At 38.8% G+C, this 21,462-nt stretch overlaps 1 protein-coding gene across 2 annotated transcripts in view; it reads right to left on the bottom strand.

The window, feature by feature from the left end:
• SPRED2 (sprouty related EVH1 domain containing 2) overlaps nucleotides 1-21,462 on the bottom strand; it is a 120,943-nt gene that overhangs the window by 18,557 nt on the left and 80,924 nt on the right. For both annotated transcript variants that reach the window (XR_009155032.1, XM_058182314.1), the window contains exons 2-4: nucleotides 11,775-11,952; nucleotides 8,665-8,833; nucleotides 7,810-7,874 (exon numbers count right to left, since the gene is read on the bottom strand). Coding sequence is in view for 1 of the 2 variants with exons in the window: in XM_058182314.1 (XP_058038297.1) it covers nucleotides 7,810-7,874; nucleotides 8,665-8,833; nucleotides 11,775-11,952 (412 nt within the window). In the remaining variant the exon portion in view is untranslated. The remainder of the gene's footprint in view (nucleotides 1-7,809; nucleotides 7,875-8,664; nucleotides 8,834-11,774; nucleotides 11,953-21,462) is intronic.

Raw genomic sequence — 21,462 nt, 5'->3', positions numbered from 1 at the left:
TTGTTGCTGTGTTTTGACAACTGACTTCTTTAAAAAAAAACCAAAGGCATAAATCAAACCAAAGAACAATCAACTGGCTTCTAGAATTACAATTTGCCGGGGAGTATAAATCAGCCTGAGTTCTTAGAGACGAGTACAATCTGATTGCTAGAAAAGAAAACTCAGTTAGCCTTTTAAATTTAAGGTGCAATCCATTTTGGCCCAACCACACTGTCACCTTTCCACCAAGCCAGCCACCAATTTTCAGAAAGCTGTCATTTATTTCTAAAGCATTCTCGTCGTTTGTTTAAGTATAGCCTGTAAACATGTAATTCAAGAAGTGGCATCATAATAACCTAAGAACAATTGTGCTGAATCAGCAAATCAAAAAATATGCCAGTGCTGCATTCCATTTTCTTGCTGTCCAGTTGCATGGCAAATATGCTTTAAAAAACCAACCTACAACAAAATGTATTTTATTTAAAAATGCCTTATTTAAAGGTCAAAGACCATTAAACCACACATATCTAAACAACTGAAGAAACAAACAGCAGGGGGAGAATGTAAATGTAACACCGCAGTACTGCAAGTCAAATTTCCTCAGTTTCCAGATTTAGGTAGTGTTCCTCTAATCTAGCATATACGCACAGATATCTTCACTCCCCGCTAACCGGAATAAAGCAGGTTGTTCCCAAGTAAGCAACTTAATAATGATAAATTTCATTACTTAATTAAACTTCATTACTCATATACTCCTAGCATTTTGTCCCTCACTTTCTTTTCCCCATTCCTTAAACTTTAGGAGGAATTCTTATTGATACTCAATGTTTGTGTAGTATACTCATTGTCTTTCTACCCTCAGAATTGAATGCCTTCTTCATTCAGTGCTTCTGCGGAGTTTTAGGATGCATCTGTGCAAGTTTCCAACCCAAAAGGATTGACAAATCCTAAACTAAGCCAAAGTGTAGTTCTGCAGTGTGACATTAGCAGCTCAGGAATATGCCAGAGAAACAAAGCAGGGCTGACATGGTGAACAGTAAATAATAATAATAACAAGAACAAGAACAACAACAAGAAGAAGAAGAAGAAGAAGAACAACAACAACAATAATAATAATAATAATAATGTTTTAATTTGTATACCGCCCTTCTCCCGAAGGACTCAGGGCGGTGAATAGGCAAATAAAATACAAACAGAAACATACACCATAATTAAAACAACCCTTAAAAAACTGATTCAAATTTGCCAGAAAATTTAAAATAACATTACTCCCCATAAAAATTACAGTATTTAAAACCCACAATTAAAATTTAAAATTTAGAATTTAAAATCAGGCCAGTCCAGCCAAACAGAATAAATAGGTTTTAAGTTCGCGGCGAAAGGTCCCAAGGTCAGGTAGTTGTCGAAGCCCGGGGGGAAGCTCGTTCCACAGGGTAGGAGCCCCCACAGAGAAGGCCCTCCCCCTGGGGGCCACCAGTCGACATTGTTTGGCTGACGGCACCCTGAGGAGTCCCTCTCTGTGGGAACGCACCGGACGCTGGGAGATAGAGGCCGGCAGTAGACGGTCCCGTAAGTAGCCCGGTCCTAAGCCATGGAGCGCTTTAAAGATGGTAACCAATACCTTGAAGCGCACCCGGAAAACAACAGGTAGCCAGTGCAGTCTGCACAGGATAGGTGTTACGTGGGAGCTCCGAACCGCTCCCTTAATAACCCGCGCAGCCGCAATCAAGGCATTGATAGTCCCTGCCTCAGTGCTGTGTGGGCTGAGAGCAGGGCCTCTGGTGGCTCAGGCTGGTAAGACAGTCTGTTATAAACACAGCTGCTTGCAATTACTGCAGGTTCAAGTCCCACCAGGCCCAAGGTTGACTCAGCCTTCCATCCTTTATAAGGTAGGTAATATGAGGACCCAGATTGTTGGGGGCAATAAAAGTTGACTTTGTATATAATATACAAATGGATGAAGACTATTGCTAACATAGTGTAAGCCGCCCTGAGTCTTCGGAGAAGGGCGGGATATAAATGCAAATTAAAAAAAAAAAAAAGTAAGTGGTCCAAGGTCCCCAGCTAGCTTCATGCCCATAGTGGGACTAGAATTCACAGTCTCATGATTTCTAACTTGATGCCTTAACCACTGCACCAAACTATCTGTCACTTTCTGCACACCTTGACGATCATCTTCTTTATTTTGCATTTTTACTTTGTGAGCCTAGATACAATATATGTAGATTCTCCTGATTTTCTATCCAGATGTCAGACAGAAGTACCACACTAATTTTTGTTTTAAAAAAATGAACAACCCCCTGCATCTTTTAAATCAAGGAGTGTGAAGAGAGATGTGACTGCAATCATAAGAGCCCACAGAACAGGAGGCCGCACTCACTGAATGAAGTCTTCCTTGTCCCCAGTCCATATAGTTTGTGTATAAGCTTGCATGTGTGTCCAGGTTTAGCTAATGTACATGATTAGCCTTAGATTCAGGAAGGGCCAAAGAAAACATTTCAACATACAGTAAATAATTCATGGAATTTACTGAAGGCCACTGTCTGAAAAAAGTTTTAAAGGGGAATTAAATACATTGATGAAATATGGTCATATAGGAATTCTTCGCACCAGGCATCTCAGTACAACAGGTAGAAAGAAAAGTTATTGGCTTCATGGTGGGGCTTCTTGGATCACTGCAAAGCAGAATGTAGGGAAAAATGTAATATATAGTCTAATCAGCATTCTTACTGGGTTGCTTAAATTCAGGAAGATGTCTGAAGTTACATCCAATCTGGCATGTATTTACACTACTCCCTTCCATCCCTATTGACTCCCAACATGATGCTTCTTCCAAGTGACCATTCATGCTCTGAGCAGAAGTGGCCTGACTGCTAATGTAAACAAGCTCCCCTGGAAAAAGCTTGTCAAAACCAATGGGGGAGTACATAACTTTAGCCATAGATTCCAAGGCAGGCAGTAATAGCAACCGCTTTGTGTTTTCCTTGGTCTGGCTTCTCCTTCTGCATTAAATGCGGACAGTCAATGTATAATATATAAAAAAACTGAATGGTTCTTCGTTCAAATAAAGCTAGTTCGCTCTGTGGCTCATTAGTAGCAGTATATCTATCAAGCAATCCGGTTGGCCGAGAACTATTCGCAATTAACTAGAACTAACTCAAAAGTGTTTAACAAATCAGGAAGACCTGCCCTAGTGAGTAAATATTGCATGTACAGTAAAGGACACAGAATGCTTGAATGCCACAAAAGGTGGAAGAAGGGGTGTTCTTTCAGCCAAGGGAGAAACTATGGGCAACCTCTGATCGCATTCATAAGCTCTTTATAAGTATTCAACTCAAACCTTTGTTCTTGAGAGACAAGAAAAAACAAACAAAGGTGCCAGAGTGAGAGAATATGTGGAGAGGAGGCATCCATTTTGGCTCTACTCTTATCTGGATTTTGCTTCAGCCCTGCCTTACCACAAGATACAGTCTCCAACCAAAGGGGGAAAAATACAGTAATTGCCAAGTTCTGCTTTAGGAACTGGGCTCTGATATTGTCAGTAATGTCTTAGTGTATTGCTGGTCTATGACCCTACCAAATTGATGATGATTTCTTAGACTAATTTTTAAATGCATATTCTGGACCCTATATGCAGGTCTGTGGCTTGGCCATCATTTTGTTAGCAGTTATTTCCAGTATGGCTGCAGCATAAACAAACGGGTTGCTAAATCAAATGGCAGCATGTCTGGAGAAATCAAGATTATGGAACAAGAGCTTATCAGAGCCAGAGAACCATAACTTCAAGTAACAATTGTTATATTCGGATAATAAAATGTCCCAACTTTAGCGATGGTCCAAAATTCGACAGAACAGTTCCATTAATTTATTTTAAAGGCCTTTTGTTTTATCACACGGAGTCTCTAATTCAAATGGGTTTTTAAAGAAGAAACAGTACATCCTTTGTGCTAATTTTATGACCTAATATTTTATCCATTCAACATAGTTCTAGCCTTCCAAAATGCCACTCTCAACCTGCCAAAATCAACATCTCTACATTATGTACAGTAAGATTTGATAAACCTTTTAACTTTTCCAGATGGTTATCCTGGCAGGAATGGTTTTGACAAAATGTGCTATCCAGTGCCACGCTGCAATAACGATTAGTTACATAGAACATTAAGTGGTTAATTCCTGAAATATATTATTCTTCACCAGAATCTTGCTTCTCTCCCCCCCCCCACGCAAACACCAAGGGTAAGCTGAGCTAAGCCATTCAGGATGGCTCATCCCATTTCAGAAATGCAGATGTGAGGAGGTGGGCGGGAGGACAAATAGCATCTAAAATATCTAAAATACCCAGCTGCCTTATTATGGAGAAAACCATAATGCTGACAAAGGTTGAAGGAAAGGAGGGCAACAAGATGGATGAGCACTGGCAATAGGTGCCCCATCAGAAAATCTGAAGGAGAGATCTATCTATGTGGTTGCTAAAAGGTGACACTAACTTGATGGTGCGTCATCAATAGGTATGTTAGCAATTATGCCAGTTGCTTGGATAGTTTTGTGCTTGCGACTAGAAGATAAAAAGATGCAATGCTTTCCACATGACACTGTTTGCAATTCCTTGAAAGAAAATCTGTTTTCCTCCACCCACCGGCCCCCATGTACACAGGAGAAAAGGTACAGCCACTCTAAGAAGTTATAACCTGGGGTTAACTATCTTTAAATCTGAAGCAGTGAAGAGTCTGAATATTTATCACCTCACGTCAGATGCTTCTCTAACAGTTGCACCGTGAGAGGCTGTGTACTACAAGAAAGGGAAACATCAAGGCTCAGAACTGCTTCTCTGCAGGTTAACTTTTTCTAAAAGGTGGGTCGCCTGAATGCACTCAAGGCATACGTTTGCTGTTGGCAACCCAGTATTCATTCACAAAATAATTCATGGAAGAAGATACATCCCTAAAGTGGCGCTTCATCTTAGGAAGCAAGCACATGTTTTTCAGGCACAGCAGAATTATTTTTTACTCCTTTCATTGCAATGTGTGTTTCTGGCCACAAGCTGGGATAGAAGACAAAAACTGAGCTCTTGGAACTCAAAAGTAATTAAAGTTTATCTTCCAAACAAGCAATAGAGATCTTTTTAGGAGAAGGAGAGGGAGTGGATTTTCAATGTCAGAGAGGCTAAAGAAGTGAATACAGATCCCTCACATCCTGGACATAAACTGTTTCAACTCCTACCCTCAAAACCACGCTATAGAGCACTGCACACCAGAACAACTAGACACAAGAACAGTTTTTTCCCAAACGCCATCACTCTGCTAAATAAATAATAATTCCCTCAACACTGTCAAACTAGTTACTAAGTCTGCACTACTATTAATCTTCTCATCGTTCCCATCACCAATCTCTTTCCACTTATGACTGTATGACTGTAACTTTGTTGCTGGTAATCCTTATGATTTATATTGATATATTGACCATCATTTGTGTTGTAAGTGTTGTACCTTGATGAAGGTATCTTTTCTTTTATGTACACTGAGAGCATATGCACCAAAACAAATTCCTTGTGTGTCCAATCACACTTGGCCAATAAAAAATTCTATTCTATTCTATTCTATTCTATTCTATTCTATTCTATTCTATTCTATTCTATTCTATTCTATTCTATACACATATCTGCTTCTTTCCAGGGATATATAAGGGCCAATATATACTGGCATTTGGGGTATTTTGATGCAATGCAAGTATGGATAAACATTTGTGGAAAGCTGCATCTATCTATTGGGATCCTCTCTCCCTTTGTGCTCCTATCTTATTGTGTAGAAGAGGAAGCCATTCCAGCTTTGTGGTGCTCCCATCCCTCCCTCCCTTCCTGCCTTTCTTCCCTCCCTTCTCCACCATGGAATCTATAAATCACTTCTGGCAGGTAGCTGGGAAGCAACGGCTAATGATAGTTTTGCTCTGGAGGAAAGGAAGTCACCTTTTAACCCTGCCTGCTGTTGTTTGTCTTACAATAAGACTGGAGAACAGATAAAAAACAACATGCCAACTGTCACAGAAGATCTGATCACAACTGCAGCAGGAAACCTTATGCCTGTCTGTCCCTCAGTCCGAGTATTTGGATGGGATGCCTTTTACCCTTCCTTCACCCATTCAAATGCTCCCTAGATTCAATCAGGGAAGAATCAGCCAATTTTCTGAATGGAAAAAAATCAAAAATATTGCGTGCCTGTTTCAGTCCACTAGAGATGCTCCCATCAACACTTTGACTTATGAAAAATTAAGCGAGGGGGGAGAGAGAGAGAAATAGAGAAGCACCATGCAGTTGAAGTCACGAGAGCTAAGGCTTAATAACAGACTAAATTCCAGAGAAAAAGCTGTGCCAAAAGTACAACACAGTATGAATGAGCTTTAACAGGAAATGGTGAGATGCTGATAGCCTGAACAGCTTTGTGAGTAGGTCTAGGCCAATATATGAACAGAATCCTTTTGTTCCCTCAATGATAAATAGGTTGTAAACATAATAAAAAGGTGAGCGTGTCTGAATTTCTTAAAAGCTACTTTTCAATAATTTCCGGTAAATAAATCATATGAAGTACTGAAACAGAATCTATTCAAATGATCACCGACGGTCCTATCTAGCCAGTTTACTTTTGCGTTTGTGAAACTTGAGAAGGTGGACAAAATCCCCGGAATGATAAGGTCTACCATGCCTGTCACGACTTATTAAATCTTCTAGGACAGAGCTGAGCCATTGGGTCAAGAAGATGATAAACGTTTTCCTGAAAGACAGCAAGGTCCTGATTCATCTTGAAGCTGTAGCAGTAGACCTTTTAAAGACACCAGCCTTTTGCTAAAGCATAGTTTAGAAAAACAAAAACAAAAACACAGATGTGGGCAATAAGCTCCGAGCATATGGTTCAGAGTGTCATGGGGTGCTTGAAATAGATTGTTTAGATCTGCTCTAGCAGAACTTCTGGAAGAGATCATGTGAAGATTACAGTTGGAACACGATTAATATCTCCTTCTCTTCCTTCTTCTTCTTACCTGATCATAGGGAAGAAGTGGAATTTCTAAACTAGTGCCACAAAACTTTCTGAAATGGGTAAAAGAACCTAAGCATTAAGTAAGATCCTAGATTTTTCTATTTACTTACTAAGGTTGGAGAGATAGTTGGTCTTAGAGGATTCATTAACCTATATGTGATGAAGCTGAATTTCCACTTGAAGCAAAAAAAAGAGGGGAAGGGAGTGAGTCAATAGAGCTATTCCTACTTAAGGGTGGTAGAGCAACATTTCTCATTCTCCATCCAATTTGTTAACTGCTCCCTTTTCCTAGGGAAATTAACTGTGAGAATTCAACTTTAGAATTGCTGCTCAGGATAAATTTATCAACTGAATAACATTTATTTTGTAATTTGCCTTACATTTTTGTTACAGAAAAGCAAAAAAAAAAGATGTTCAAAATAAACACATCAATAATGAATATTCTCACATGTAAATCTGCATGTCACTGGAACACCTTACTCAAAGTTGGCTGATCTCAAAATAGCTAAGCAGGGTTAAATCTGGGAAGTACTTGGTAGGACACCACCAAGATTTCTATGCCTGGGAAATCAAAGCAATATTCTAGAAGAATACCAACCTAATCATTTGAAAGCAACATGGAGATGGTCTTCGTGTTGTCACCAAGAGCTCAGTTTGGATTAAGAGAGGCTCTATTTTCACTTTTACAACCACCTCCTCTTTGTGCGAATGGCAATCAGTCCCCTCATAAGCTCTGCTTTCTCATGAAAGACAAAAACCATTCAGACGCCACAAACATGAATTTGATAGGGAAGATACGTACAGTGAAGACATCGTCATCTCCAACTTCAGTTTCATTGTGGATCGTAGAAGATGATGTTGTAGAACCTGCAAAGACATTTTAAAATGTGTGTTGTTCCTTTAGATAAAAGATTATATTCCAGCCCATCCTATTTATAAAAATTTAGCGGAGGGCAAATATTTGTTTTGGGCACAGCCATCCCTCTCATAAGCCACCTGCCAAGCCCACATTTCCAAAGTCAAACAAGCCAGGGTGTTGTGTTGTGTAGAGCACCTGGTCTCATGCTTAAAAACCAAGTCAATATTCTTTAGGACGAAGCCATTTTTTTTCGCATTTTCACAAAAGCAATTCTATGTGGTATATTTTTTGGGGTGAATTCCTGATCAAGTGTTTTAGAATGGTACAAAAGATTAGGTGAATTAGAACTTGGACTTCCTCTTGCCACTCTCCAACTATGTAAAGCCTCAACGTACAAATTAGTTGGCAAAATAATAATAAATAATTACACATCAATCTTAAAAAGTCTAGATAGATAACAGCAAATACGGAAAACAAAAAGAAAGACCCACAGTATGAGAAATATATGACACTTGCTCACTCTGGATTAACCTTACAGTTCCTTCTACATAACAGTTCCTAGATAGTACAGTGGACTGGCTGAATGATGGGATCACATTCTCTGAAAGCCAATACAGAAAGTTCAGACTCTGATTTAAGTAAGGTAGCAGGGCTTCTGTGAAAGACATGCAACATTCTGTCTTCAAAGTTAGCACCAAAAACAAAACAAAACAAAAAATGGGAAGTGGGTGGGGGTGGAGAGTAGAGAAGACAGCCATTTTGCTACACACATTAAAGTGGTAGGATATTGTATAGTACCTTCTGTGAGATCTTCAATGGCTTTTCTCACCCCTCTGTCAAATGCTCGCGCATCAGCAGGGCTTAGAAAAGTGAGTCCAAATTTTCGGTTGTCAACTTTCCAGTGGTGAAATGTAGGATTTGCCTTAGTGTAGATCAAGTCTTTTTTCACATAGCATTCCAGTACCACCTGGGGTGAAAATGCAAAGATGTGCAATGATGATATTTATAGGCAAAGGACACAAGTTTATTAGCATAATTTACTACTTCCTCTTGCACGCATAAAAAAAAAAAAATCTGCTTGCTTTGCAGTTGTTTGGTGTGACTCTCCTTTCAACACAAGAAATCCGGGAAAATTAAATGAGACGACAACATGCTTGAAACATTTCCTGCTTGGCTGATACAGGAACACAAATCTTTACATTACACATCATATTTCATATCTCTGCAAAGCCAAGCTTAACTTCTTTAGAAACTTATTCTTCACATGTGTGTGAATATAAATATTGTACCATTTCAGCATTCATGACTTTACTCCTTTTCATTCAAAATGAAATCCAATCTATATTGCTATATAGTTAGTACCATGGAGTCACTGCTGCTCTTCATTACCCATTTTATAATGAAAACTGCTTAAACTCACGACACATGGCCGGACTCAACCACAGTTTCAACCTGGAAATTATCTTAGACCAAGCCAAATCCCAAAACGCTAGGGAATTCCTGGAAGCCTGGCATTTAGACAAATAGACATGTAGAGATAAATCACATTTAGTATAGTTCAAAAAAGACAATAACAAGCTAAAAAAGAAACAAAAAAATAGAACACATCCTCTCCAGCAGTTTATACTCAGATAAGCAGGGATTAACACAAGACAAACAACCAAGGAGAAAACAATACCCTAATCAAGCAACTACCAAGGAGAAAACTATACTCCCACCAACACTGGCAGTGCAACCTACACTCACTAGGATTGATGATGTTGTATCTGCAAGCAAATAACTTATAATAAATGATAAGTTTATTATATGATGAGCAAATAATAAAAAAGCTCAGAGAATACCAAGAATTCCACAGTTCAACCCTGAGTTACAAATATTCTTTTCTTTGGGGCAATTAGTACCACACTGACCACTCACATCTCGTAACCAACCATGTAAATCGTTATTCTTTTTCTCTTCCTCTGTTATAGCTTTGTCTAATTTAGTATCCTCTGGACATATTGGACTACAGCTATCATAATACACTGGTAGAAGGCCAAGGGCATGCTAATTAGAAGATGACTAGAGTTTAATTTATTATAGTGCTTTGACCCTAAGAGCATCTCCAAACCATTATCACTGAATCAGTAAAGCCCAGCTCATTCAAAAACATCTGTATCACCAAACCATAATAACTGATTCATCATCTCATTCCGTATTTATTTTAACAGTACCTTCATTTATCAGTGGTTTATCCACTCACTGTACAACAGCCACATTTTTAACAGTTTCCACAATGTTATGATTTTTGGGGTTGTGGGAACTACCCACCAACAATTTTGCTATATTCCCTATTCAACAGGAAACAGCTAACATCTATGTATTGCGTTACTGGTTAAGACTTGGATAGTGAGACCTGAATTATAACTGGTACTGAACATAACAACCCTGTAAGTTACTTCAAGTTATTCATTTATGATTGAGTTGTAAATTAAGTTATTCATTATAAAGGTTTAAAAGTTTCCTCTGTCCAGCCAAGGGAGCATGCATTGCCTGAGAGATGTTTCCATCATCATGTGGCCAGCATGAAAATATGATTGCCACCAATCATAATGGGCAAATGCAATTCAGAACTCCCTGGAGAAATGGTAAGCAACTTGGTTAATATGCAGCCTTCTTTCTGTTGACAGGATGTGCATATATATACTCGCACACGTTGCAAAAAGTCCTGCCCATACTTCCAGTGACAAACTGGAGGAATCTGGGGTGCAGAGTAAAGGCAAAAGCATGCTTAAAGTCACCTAGAACCTCAAGCAGGCCCCACATCTAATGGGACAACTTCATTTTTGAGAGGCCATCCAGAAAGCTAGCTTGATTTGAGGAAACAAACTTCTTTAAGAGAAGGGGAAGAGGCAGCAAGACTTAATGAGGAGGGTAAAGCCCAAAGCAATCCAAGTAGGAGTGAAAAGGTTCAGTAGCCACAGAAAATGAAAATGAAGGGATGGAATGATTTTCTTCATAAATGCGATTGTCTGCTAAACAGCATTAACTTACCTTATTTAAAGTATCTAAAATACACACACTGCTTCTAGTTCATACTTTGCTTTTACCAACAGTAATTCAACCCACAACTAATTTGTTTTTGTTCTTTGTTAATTCTTCTTGCCTTAGAAAAACTGTCTCCTCTTTCTTGTATTTCCTGGCTAGGATGATATTTGACTACCATTGGAATGGGACATTGCTGAGAAAGGCAAGGTTAGCTGGGACTCTGAAGACTTCACACTGCAACATTTTATTGCAGGCTTCATTTGTTATGTCCAAGACCTAAACATGCAACAAAACAGGTATCTGTTATCTGTTTAGTTTGTTACCCCATCTTTGGATTAGACTAGAATAAACTTGTGGACAGGGACACCTTCTGATTAAAAGTGGGCAAGAAGAGAAATCCCAAAATTTGAGAGTTATTTGTCCCACAAAGAAGCAGGAAGCTGTGGTCACAGCAAGTCACAGTCACGGCAAAGAGCTAAGTTTAAATCATCCTGGCATTTTTGCTCTCCCAGACTCTTATCTCAAATAAAATGATATGAATAATTCAGTCCCATTTCAAAAGCTTGAATTACCTCATATAACGTGGGTGGCTTTGTTAGTTGTTTAAAAAAATATTTCTAATCTGTTTAGCAAATTTTTTTTTTTGGGGGGGGGGGAGAATGCGTTGTTTTCCATTCTCATTCTCTTTAAATGTTTAAGGAGTTTAAACATTAATATGCACCTTGCTCTTTGTGAAAACAATAGATAACATCCATTTGCACTAAGAGAAGCTTTGTAGATGTGTCACACACGAGCTTAGGAAATGTTAAGGAAGATTTGAGGAGGGGCATTTTGGAAGAAAAGGGGCCAAAGTCAATGAATACCAAATCAATTTAATTTACCAGTTTGTCTTTTTGCCTTTCTCCATGGATGAGAAATCCATTCCTTCCACTGGCCTCTGTGCACTGGATCTTGCAGACACCAACCCTACTAAGGCCACCTCCTTCTTGGGGCAGCCATCCTCCACTGGAGTCATCTCGGGTCATAACCACAGCTTTGACTCGCACAATATAGCTGTCACTGCAACAGACAAAAAAAAAAAAAAAAAAAAGGAGGCGAATAAATCACAGAGTACATTTCACAGATTTCAGCATCTAATTATCTAAAGCTACAGAAAAAAAATCAGTAGTTTTCTGGGGTTGTAGGCCTCAATTAAAAATGTGATCTGCCATCACAGCTAAAAAGTGATACCACAGAAAGATTCCAGGTGTCATTCATGCTCAATCCAGCTGAAGACCTAAAACTGCCTGGAGGAAAATCTTCATATATTGAGAAAGTAGATCTCACTCTGCACGTGAGCAACCTACAACCGGCACCAAAGGAACTCAAATTTAATTCCACACGCTAAGTGACACAAATATATATTTTTTTAAATAGGGGGGAGGATGAATAGTTAATGATCTATGGAGTGAGATCAATGTTTATGTTTCATTTTGAAACAGATTTAATCTGGCCTTATGGGCTCTTGCCGATAAAAGCTGACATCAGAACAAATGCATTAGACAAAGCTGCCGTGTGACTCTGGCTGCATGGAGCTATAGGTACTTGAAACAGGAAGGTCAGAGCTGCAAATATATGGTTATTGGAGATGAAGGAGAGGAATGGTAGGATAGAAGGGCCAGTTGAAGGGTAAGGTGTCCAAGTACAATAAAACGACATGACTCAGCCTTCCATCCTTCCAAGGTCGGTAAAACGAGGAGCCAGATTGTTGGGGGCAATATGCTTAACTCTGTAAACTGCTTAGAGGGGGCTGTAATGCACTGTAAAGTGGTATATAAGTCTAAGTGCTATTGCTATTATTCTAGAAACCCTAGGACTGAAAAAAGAGAAGGATCCTTTAATTTTGCTTTTATTTCCTCCTGTTTTGCCAGGTTCTGAATGCCACACAACTTATCACAATCTTACCCAGAGGAATCTTTTGTTACACTACAAACTTTCCAGCAGGAATGAAGTGCTGGCTATTCCCCATTCTCCTTTCTTAAAAGATCAAATCGTGTAGCCTGTCTAAAGAAACACCACCTCTTTTTCTCTTGCTCTCTTTCCAATTATTTTATGTAATAGAATATAAACTAAACTATTTTCCTTACAGAAAGAAAATATCCAACAAGATACTCACATAAACTCGTTATCAAATCCTTAATGAAAGATCGCAATAGAATAAATAAATGCAATAGAATTTCACAGATGCAGCTTTCAATCTGGGCTTTTGATCAGTAATTGTACTTTGTAAAGGTTTGTATGATACAATGTGATTTCAACTACAGCTAATCCTCAATTTACAACAATTCGTTTAGTGGACAATTCAAAGTTACAATGACACTGAAAAAAGTAACTTATGACCAGTTTTCACACTTATGACTGTCGTAGTATCTCCATGGTCACATGGATCAAAATTCAGACACTCGGCAATTGAGTCATATTTATGTGACCAGTCCTAGGGTCACGTGATCCCCTTTTGCGAACTCCTGACAAGCCAAATCAGAGGGGAAGCCAGATTCACTTAATGACAAGTTTGACTAATTTAACAATGATTCATTTAACAAGTTTGGCAAGAAAAGTCATAAAATGGGGCAAACTCACGTGACAAATATTTCATTTAGCAATATAAATTTTGGGCTCAAAATTGTGGTTGTAAGTTGAGGACTAACTGAACTATGTTCTTAAAGCTCTCTACAAGGAAATTTTGAAATGCAATATATCATAAGAAATTAAACAATCTCTCTCTCTCTTTGTATATGTATTCTCATTCATTCTCTCTCTCTCTCTCTCTCTCTCTCTCTCTCACACACACACACACACACACACACACACACACACACACACGCCTGATAAGGTAATCACTCATTTATTTATTTTTCTACCAAAAGCAAATGGAAATAAACCAGTAGTTCTTATTACTCTGTCTGTCCATCCTTCTACCCATCCAGGGCATGTCTGCCTAGTAATAAGAATGCCAGACCGGTACTCTACTGAAAAAGTAGAACCTACCAACCTTTTAAGATATTTACTTCCCACATAATAATGTCCAAGGACTATAAATAACTCCCATAAGCAATTTCCTGTCCCGGAAGTTTTAAACTCATGCTATTTTGAGGGCAGTGTTTCATCTGTACATCTTATATTAACTGGCTCCTCTAATTCAATTGATGCCTGTGATGGAAGCTTTAGGAAAAAGCATATCTCCAAACTAATAAGCTAATTGGTAAATGCAGTACCTAGTCCCTTCTATTACTCTTTTCATAGTCTGTTTTTTGTCCAGAACAAGAGCCACCATTTTATTTAAGGGCAAAGAGATATCCCTAGGTCAACCAGAATGAAAAGACCAAATAAGATCTCCCAGAGATTTTTTTTAAATGGAAGTATTGTTTTCTTTATCACTTGGGGTATAGCTGGATGCTATATTATATGCTATATATCCATATCATATAGAATGGACTTCCATGCAAACATCCTTCAAGTCTTCGGTATAGTATTTATGAAAAGAATCCAAAGACAACTTTAATAAATACTATTTAACTGCTTATCAAACGAACAGAAAATACAGTAAATGGTTCTAAGATTTGATTTTCAACATCGAACATAATATCTGCATCAGAGGTTATCTGACTAAATAGGACTGAGGTCAGTCACACAGGGTGGATAAAAATTGATTTTTTTAAAAAAAAATCAGGTTTTTAAAATTTAAATCGAATTTTTTTTATTTAAACTGGATTTTTTGATTTTTATTAAATTTATTTTAATAAAATGAGTAAAATCTATCTAAAAATAGTTTTCTATTTAAGGTACACTAATTATTTAGTTTATTCAGCATGAAATGGAGCTCAGTAATGTATCACAAGGCTGTATATTCTGCAATATTGGGACTGTCAGTGAGTCAACAGCAGGTCAGAGGAGGAGCTGCTGCAGGGCAGAGATGACACTTGCTCTTTAAAAATTATGATTTAAATTGAGTTGATTTAAATCAAGCCTTTTTTACTAGTGTTTTAAATCATGAATGCATGATTTTGATTTAAATCAAATCCACTTTGGGTCAGTGCCATTTGTATCTCTATTCATGTGTACCTAATAACTAATGAACAAAAAAAAGATTGAGAATGAATTTGGATGATGGAAGAATGTTTACAAAGAATAAGAAAAAAGTGGAAAAAATAAAAAATAAAAGACAAATGCTGGTTATAAAATTGTGGGTAGTATGTAGTCAGCCGCAAGAAAAGAATGTTTGCCAAATGGAGCAAAATAGATGCATAGAAAGAGTACTTCCGCTTATTTGCTTACATGGAAATGTATGGATGCTGGGTATGCTAGGAAAAACAAAAACAATGTGAATGCCATGGGAATGGGGTACTTATATGTACGTTTATACAGTACATATAGCAATAGCGCTTAGACTTATATACCACTCCACAGTGCTTTACAGCAGGGGTCTCCAACCTTGGCAACTTTAAGACTTGTGGACTTCAACTCCCAGAATTCCTCAGCCAGCTTTGCTTTGTTGGCTGAGGAATTCTGGGAGTTGAAGTCCACAAGTCTTAAAGTTGCCAAGGTTGGAGACCCCTGCTTTATAGCCCTCTCTAAGCCATTTACAGAATCAGGATATTTCCTCCAACAAGCTGGGTCCCCATTTTACTGGCCTTGGAAGGATGGAAGGCTGAGTCAACCTTGAGCTTGGTGAGACTCAAGACTGTGATAAGAAAAGCGTGAGAGGTTCAAGAATAAATGGGTGTCCCATGAATGTGGATTTAATACAAAGCCGATGATCAGCATGAAAGAAGTACGTTGTAGTTATATAAAAAGAACGAATGAGGGTTAAGGTGGCAAAAGAAATATATGGAAGAGGGATGAAAAGATCAAGAAAAGGGGAAAGATTGCGAAATTCATGGCAGTTTATGAGATCCTAAAAAAGAGAGAGGTAAGAATTTAAAGATCAAAAGATAGATAGTAAAGTATGGCACGCAAATACTACTTGATTAGATTTGAGCCGTGGTGGCACTGTGGTTAGAAAGCAGTACTGCAGGCTAATTCTGCTGACTGCTGGCTGCCTGCAGTTTGGCGGTTTGAATCTCACCAGGCTCAAGATTGACTGAGCCTTCCATCCTTCTGAGGTCAGTAAAAGAAGGACCCAGATTGTTGGGGGCAATAGGCTGACTCTGTAAACCGCTTTGAGAGGGCTGTAAAAAGCACTGTGAAGCACAGTGGTGGGTTACAAATTTTTTTTACTACCGGTTCTGTGGGTGTGGCTTGGTGGGCGTGGCAGGGGAAGGATACCGTAAAATCTCCATTCCCACCCCACTCCAGGGGAAGGTTACTGCAAAATCCCCATTTCCTCCCGATCAGCTGGGACTTGGGAGGCAGAGAATGGTGAACTACTCAAAATTTCCGCTTCCGGTTCTCCAGAACTGTTCGGAACCTGCTGAAACCCACCTCTGATGTTAACCCTTCAATTCACCTTGTATCATATAAATACAGTGACATATTTATTACATTTTACTGCATTTTTTTCTTAATACTAACATGCATGAATAGAAATTAGCACCCATAACGCTGATAAATATACATTTACTTTTATTGAACATTTACACTTTTAGTTCTGTGAGTAATTTTTGTAGGGGCCCCAGTACACTGCTTTGCCCGGGGCCCATAATGCTGTTAAGACAGCCCTGCTCAGGGCACTCCTAACACCCTGAAACCCCCCCCCCCAAACAGTGGTGGGTTTCAAATTTTTTTACTACCGGTTCCGTGGGTGTGGCTTGGTGGGCGTGGCATGGCTTGGTGGGTGTGGCTTGGTGGGTGTGGCAGGGGAAGGAAACTGTAAATCTCCATTCCCACCCCACTCCAGAGAAAGGATACTATAAAATCTCCATTCCCACCCCACTCCAGGGGAAGGTTACTGCAAAATCCCCATTTTTCCCTGATCAGCTGGAACTCGGGAGGCAGAGAATAGATGGGAGTAGGACCAGTCAAAAATTTTACTACCGGTTCTCCAGAATTGGTCAGAACCTGATGAAACCCACCTCTGGTGAAGCAGTATATAGATCTAAATGCTACTACTATTTCTTTTAATTTTTTTCTTATTTCTGTTTTTATTTTGGTTTGCTGACTACTTTCTACTTTTCTCCTGAGGCTATACAAACATGTTGCTAAACCCAACCACCACCACCACCCAGCATTGTGAGACCCTATATTTGTGTCTTCATTAAGAATGTTATATCACTCTATATAGGCTACATACCCTGTAACAAAGATATGGAAAGAAATCCATTTGTCTTCAGTTTGAATATTAATTTTCTAAGAGATAAATTTCTTTCTATACTAGGTATTGTATACAAAACAATATATCCATTTTATAATAAAAGCATTGATTTATGCTACATTCAATGTTTCTAGGAGGAATTTAGTGCTTTCAACTTGGTGCTCCGTCTTAGTCCTGTTTTGATACCTTCCTCAAGCCATAGTAAGCTGAAATCTAACACAAGTTGAAGACCCTTAGACTGAAGAAAATGGAGGCATTTTCAAGATTTGAATGGTATTTTCCCTTAATGATGGCTATGGGTAGCATTTTGAGAGTTCCAAATTAAGATTCAATTTCGAACGGATATTCTTTTGTGAAACAATTAAAGAAATGTTTCTGTATTATTCACATTGACTCAAAATAAAACTACATTTCTCTTAATACAGGGTAATTTGGGCTTATTGGCTTTAAGTCTCTTTTTAGATGCTACTTGGTAAATACAGCCTTTGCCAAGAAGTACAAATACTACCATATAAAACAGGGTTGCCAAAGTCAAGGCCCAGAGACCAGATCCAGCCCACACAGAAACAGCAAAGGCCTGGCATACAGTGCCTCTGCCAGTGAAAATGGAGCTTACGAGGGCCACATGCAGCCCTCCCAAGCTCCATTTTTGCTGGCAGAGGGTTGCAGGACACTGTCGCAGCTGAAAACGGAGCTCGGGAGCCCATTTTCACTGGCAGAGCACTCAGGCCACCATAGGCACCCCCAACACAAGTGACGTTGAACTGGCCATGCCCCCCTAATACTCCCCCCCCCGAGGTCAACAAATCCGTGATGTGGCCCTCAATGAAATTGAGTTTGACACTCCTGATATAAAACATCCTTTTCTAAATATCTGAATATTTAGAGTACCTAAATACTCTAGGTACGCTGTTGTTGACTGTGAACCTAATCTGTTTACAGAGATTGAAAACGATAATGTAGATTAAATATTATTTCAAAACAATTATGCTTCCTTGCTGACATGAATGAACTATGTTTTGATGAGTATTAACATTATTAATAGTACTTATATAGCACTGCTCAGTTGCTTAAAAGTATTTCTCATGCATTACCCTTATGATAGTCATATACAATAATCAGCAGTATTCACAGGATATTGCAGCTGTGGGGCTTTGAGAATGTGCTAGCCTAAGGTTTTAGACATAGGTACATTGTTCAGTTTATGACAGGTCAGAGTCCACTCAGACTTGCAGAGATTCCCATGCACTCTTACTTTAAAATAAGCCCACCTTGTTCAATGGGTTTTCTCTTTCTTTATTAATTCTTTCCTTGCACTTCTTCCTCCTCTTGTTTCTTTTCTTCCTTTCTTTAAGTTTAGCTTGTATTATTAACATGGCGGTCAGACCAAAGGCCTTATTTATTTCAAAGGGTGGTGGTGATGAAAAATTATTAATTTCAAGCAGTTTTATGCTGTTTCAATCCTTCCAAGTGACTTGACAGGAAATGGCCTCTCATGCCTCTCTCTTCATGGCCCTCCACCAGCATGAGTTCATTACAGCACCCAGTACCTGACACCCAACTATGTGCCCCCCCCCCTGTGGTTTGTGGCAACTCCCAACTTTCGGACATTGACAACAGCACAATGAATGTGATAATAGTCAACACTATCTTCAAGATCATAGCCTGTTACTTCTCTTCCTAATATAGATCCATCCATCCATCCTCAACAGATGTGGATGTCTTAAAGAGCAAATAGAAAAAAATATCTGCTGAGCTGCAACTTGCAGGAAGTTAATATCATGGGATAGTAAGATAAGGAGGATCATATCTTTTCCGCTGAAGAGACCTATTAATAGTAATGGTAGTATCCTGACCTGATCTACAGACTGGAATGGAGACAAAGGAAGAAAGATCCATGATCAGATGTCCCAGGGTTTATCATTATGGCTGAAGAATTGTAGTTGCTTATAACTTAGTATCTTCTAGGTGTGGTTTTTTATTTTATTTTCCACAATCTTAGCTGGTATGAATGTTGCCAGGTTAGTTGGAAACTTATGGGAGGCAGAGCAGGTGCACATTTTTTATAGTTATGACTTGTTTATTCCTTAAGTATAATTATAATATTCTCTAGGATACAATCAAAGGTTTGTAATTTCTTCAGAAAATCACAAATAGCCTGATATACTATTAGCATGAAATAGCACTGAGGATATCTAAATCAATTTATTCAGCTGTGCATTTTGAAAACCTCAAAGAATATTCCTATTCAAGACTCTAGGGCACCATTTTATGCACATCCTGTGTATTTGTAAAAAAAAAAAAAATCCTTTGTCATATTACATTATCCTTTTTTTAGAACTTAATAGTTGGGACCCTAGACATAATAATCAAATGATATGAAAAAAGTTGCATTACTTATAAAAACCTGAAAAATAGCTGCTCTTCTTTTGGTGGTGCAGTAGTTAAAATGCAATACTGCAGGCTACTTCTGCTGCCTGCCTGCAGTTTGGCAGTTCAAATCTTACCAGGCTCAAGATTGACTCAGATGTCCATCCTTCTGAAGTGGGTAAAATAAGGACCCAAATTGTCGGGGGCAATAGGCTGACTCTGTAAACCACTTAGAGAGGGCTGTAAAGTACTGTGAAGCGGTATATAAGTCTAAGTGCTATTGCTACTGCTATTGTTAATCAGACTCTGTGATTGGATTATCAAATTTATGTCAGAATAAGGTCAATCCATTCAGTATAGTTGAAATCATGACAAGTGAAGCTGCTTTCTGATTGTCAGCTTGGATACAACAAATGCAATTGTCTAAAAAAAGCACAGCCCAATTATAAATATTTTAAAGATCCTAATATTCTAATTAAAGAAATATTAATATACGTAAGGATGTGACAAGGGAAAAATCTGCAATGAAGCCCAAGGCAGATCTATCATCTTTAACTGAGGAGATGTGAGAGCTGTATAATGGAGCTGTATAATGGGCTGAGAGAACAACCTTTAGAAAGAGATGCAGCCTATACAATGATCTGATAAGAGGAAATGGAGTCCATAGCAGGGATGGGGTGGAGAAAGCATTTAAGCCATTGTTTCTCTCCTGTTCTCTGGTCAGACTTGCAATATTCTGTTACCGTAACCTTAGAACAGGGGTGTCAAACTCAATTTCATTGAGGGCTGCATCAGTTGTTTGACCTTGGAGTGCCGGGGGGGGGGATGTGGCCATGATGGGTGTGGTCAACTCGATGTCACTGGTGTTGGGGGCACCTGTGGTGGCCAAGTGTTAAGGTAGGATTTCCCTGAGACCCTCCCTCATTCTCGTCCCTCCGAGCCCCATTTTCACTGGCAGAAGCACCACGGGCCAGTCCTTTGTTGTTTCCAGGCTGGCCCTGTGGGCCAGACCTAAGCACCCCTGCCTTAGAATAAAGATAGTATTAGTATTCTTGGTTTTGGTTTCTACAGTATCTTGAAGGGCTCACAAGCTGGAACTCTTGGATCTCCCAAAACTGGCAAAGCAATGAGCAACTAAAATGATCTGTCAGAAAGATGGACAAATCCTCCTCCAATAATATAATATCACAATTCAGGGATATTGTCCATTTAGAGAGAAGGGAAAGTGCACTGGCTATGGAATCTGCAATCAAAAAATGTAATGATGGCTATCAGAACAGATGCTTGAAAAGGGAGACTAAATGGATCTTCAGACTACCTGTAGTTTCTGTGAGAACATGCAACCAATTTCAATGAACTGATTATTTAAGGGACTTTCTGATGTCTCTGGGGAGGTTTCCTGCACTTCTAAGTCAGACACCTTTTTGAGGCCTTAGGCCACAACACTCAGGAAGGGGGAATAGATGGGTAACCTAGACATCAGGGTGATGATTCTTCTTCCAATGTCTTTGATCAAAATTATAGTACCAAGTCAGCTCCTTAGAATTCTAAGCTAAACACTAAGGTTCAGCAAAAACAGAAATGGTGAATTGCCAATGTTTATGAATAAACATAAATTAAAACTCATTAGCAGGGATATTATATCACTGTTATGACTTTGAAATGGGCTATTATCAAGTGGATGGGTATGGGAGATATCTTTTGGAATTCTTTCCAGAGAAATAAATTGCTAGATTTACCTCACCATCTTCCCAAATATGAATACATGAGTAGGAAAGATTAATAATAATTTATTAATTGTTCTGGCTTTAGATGTTTAGACTCAGGAATAACATGTGTCTCAATTGCAATGCTAGAGAAAAGAAGCAAGAGACTGCTATTCATATCCTATTTTTTGACTAGTGAGGGGC

The sequence above is a fragment of the Ahaetulla prasina genome, chromosome 1, assembly GCF_028640845.1.
Source record: "Ahaetulla prasina isolate Xishuangbanna chromosome 1, ASM2864084v1, whole genome shotgun sequence".
NCBI lineage: Eukaryota > Metazoa > Chordata > Lepidosauria > Squamata > Colubridae > Ahaetulla > Ahaetulla prasina.
Note: the sequence above shows the minus strand (reverse complement) of the source record. Positions and strands in the feature narration are given on the sequence as shown.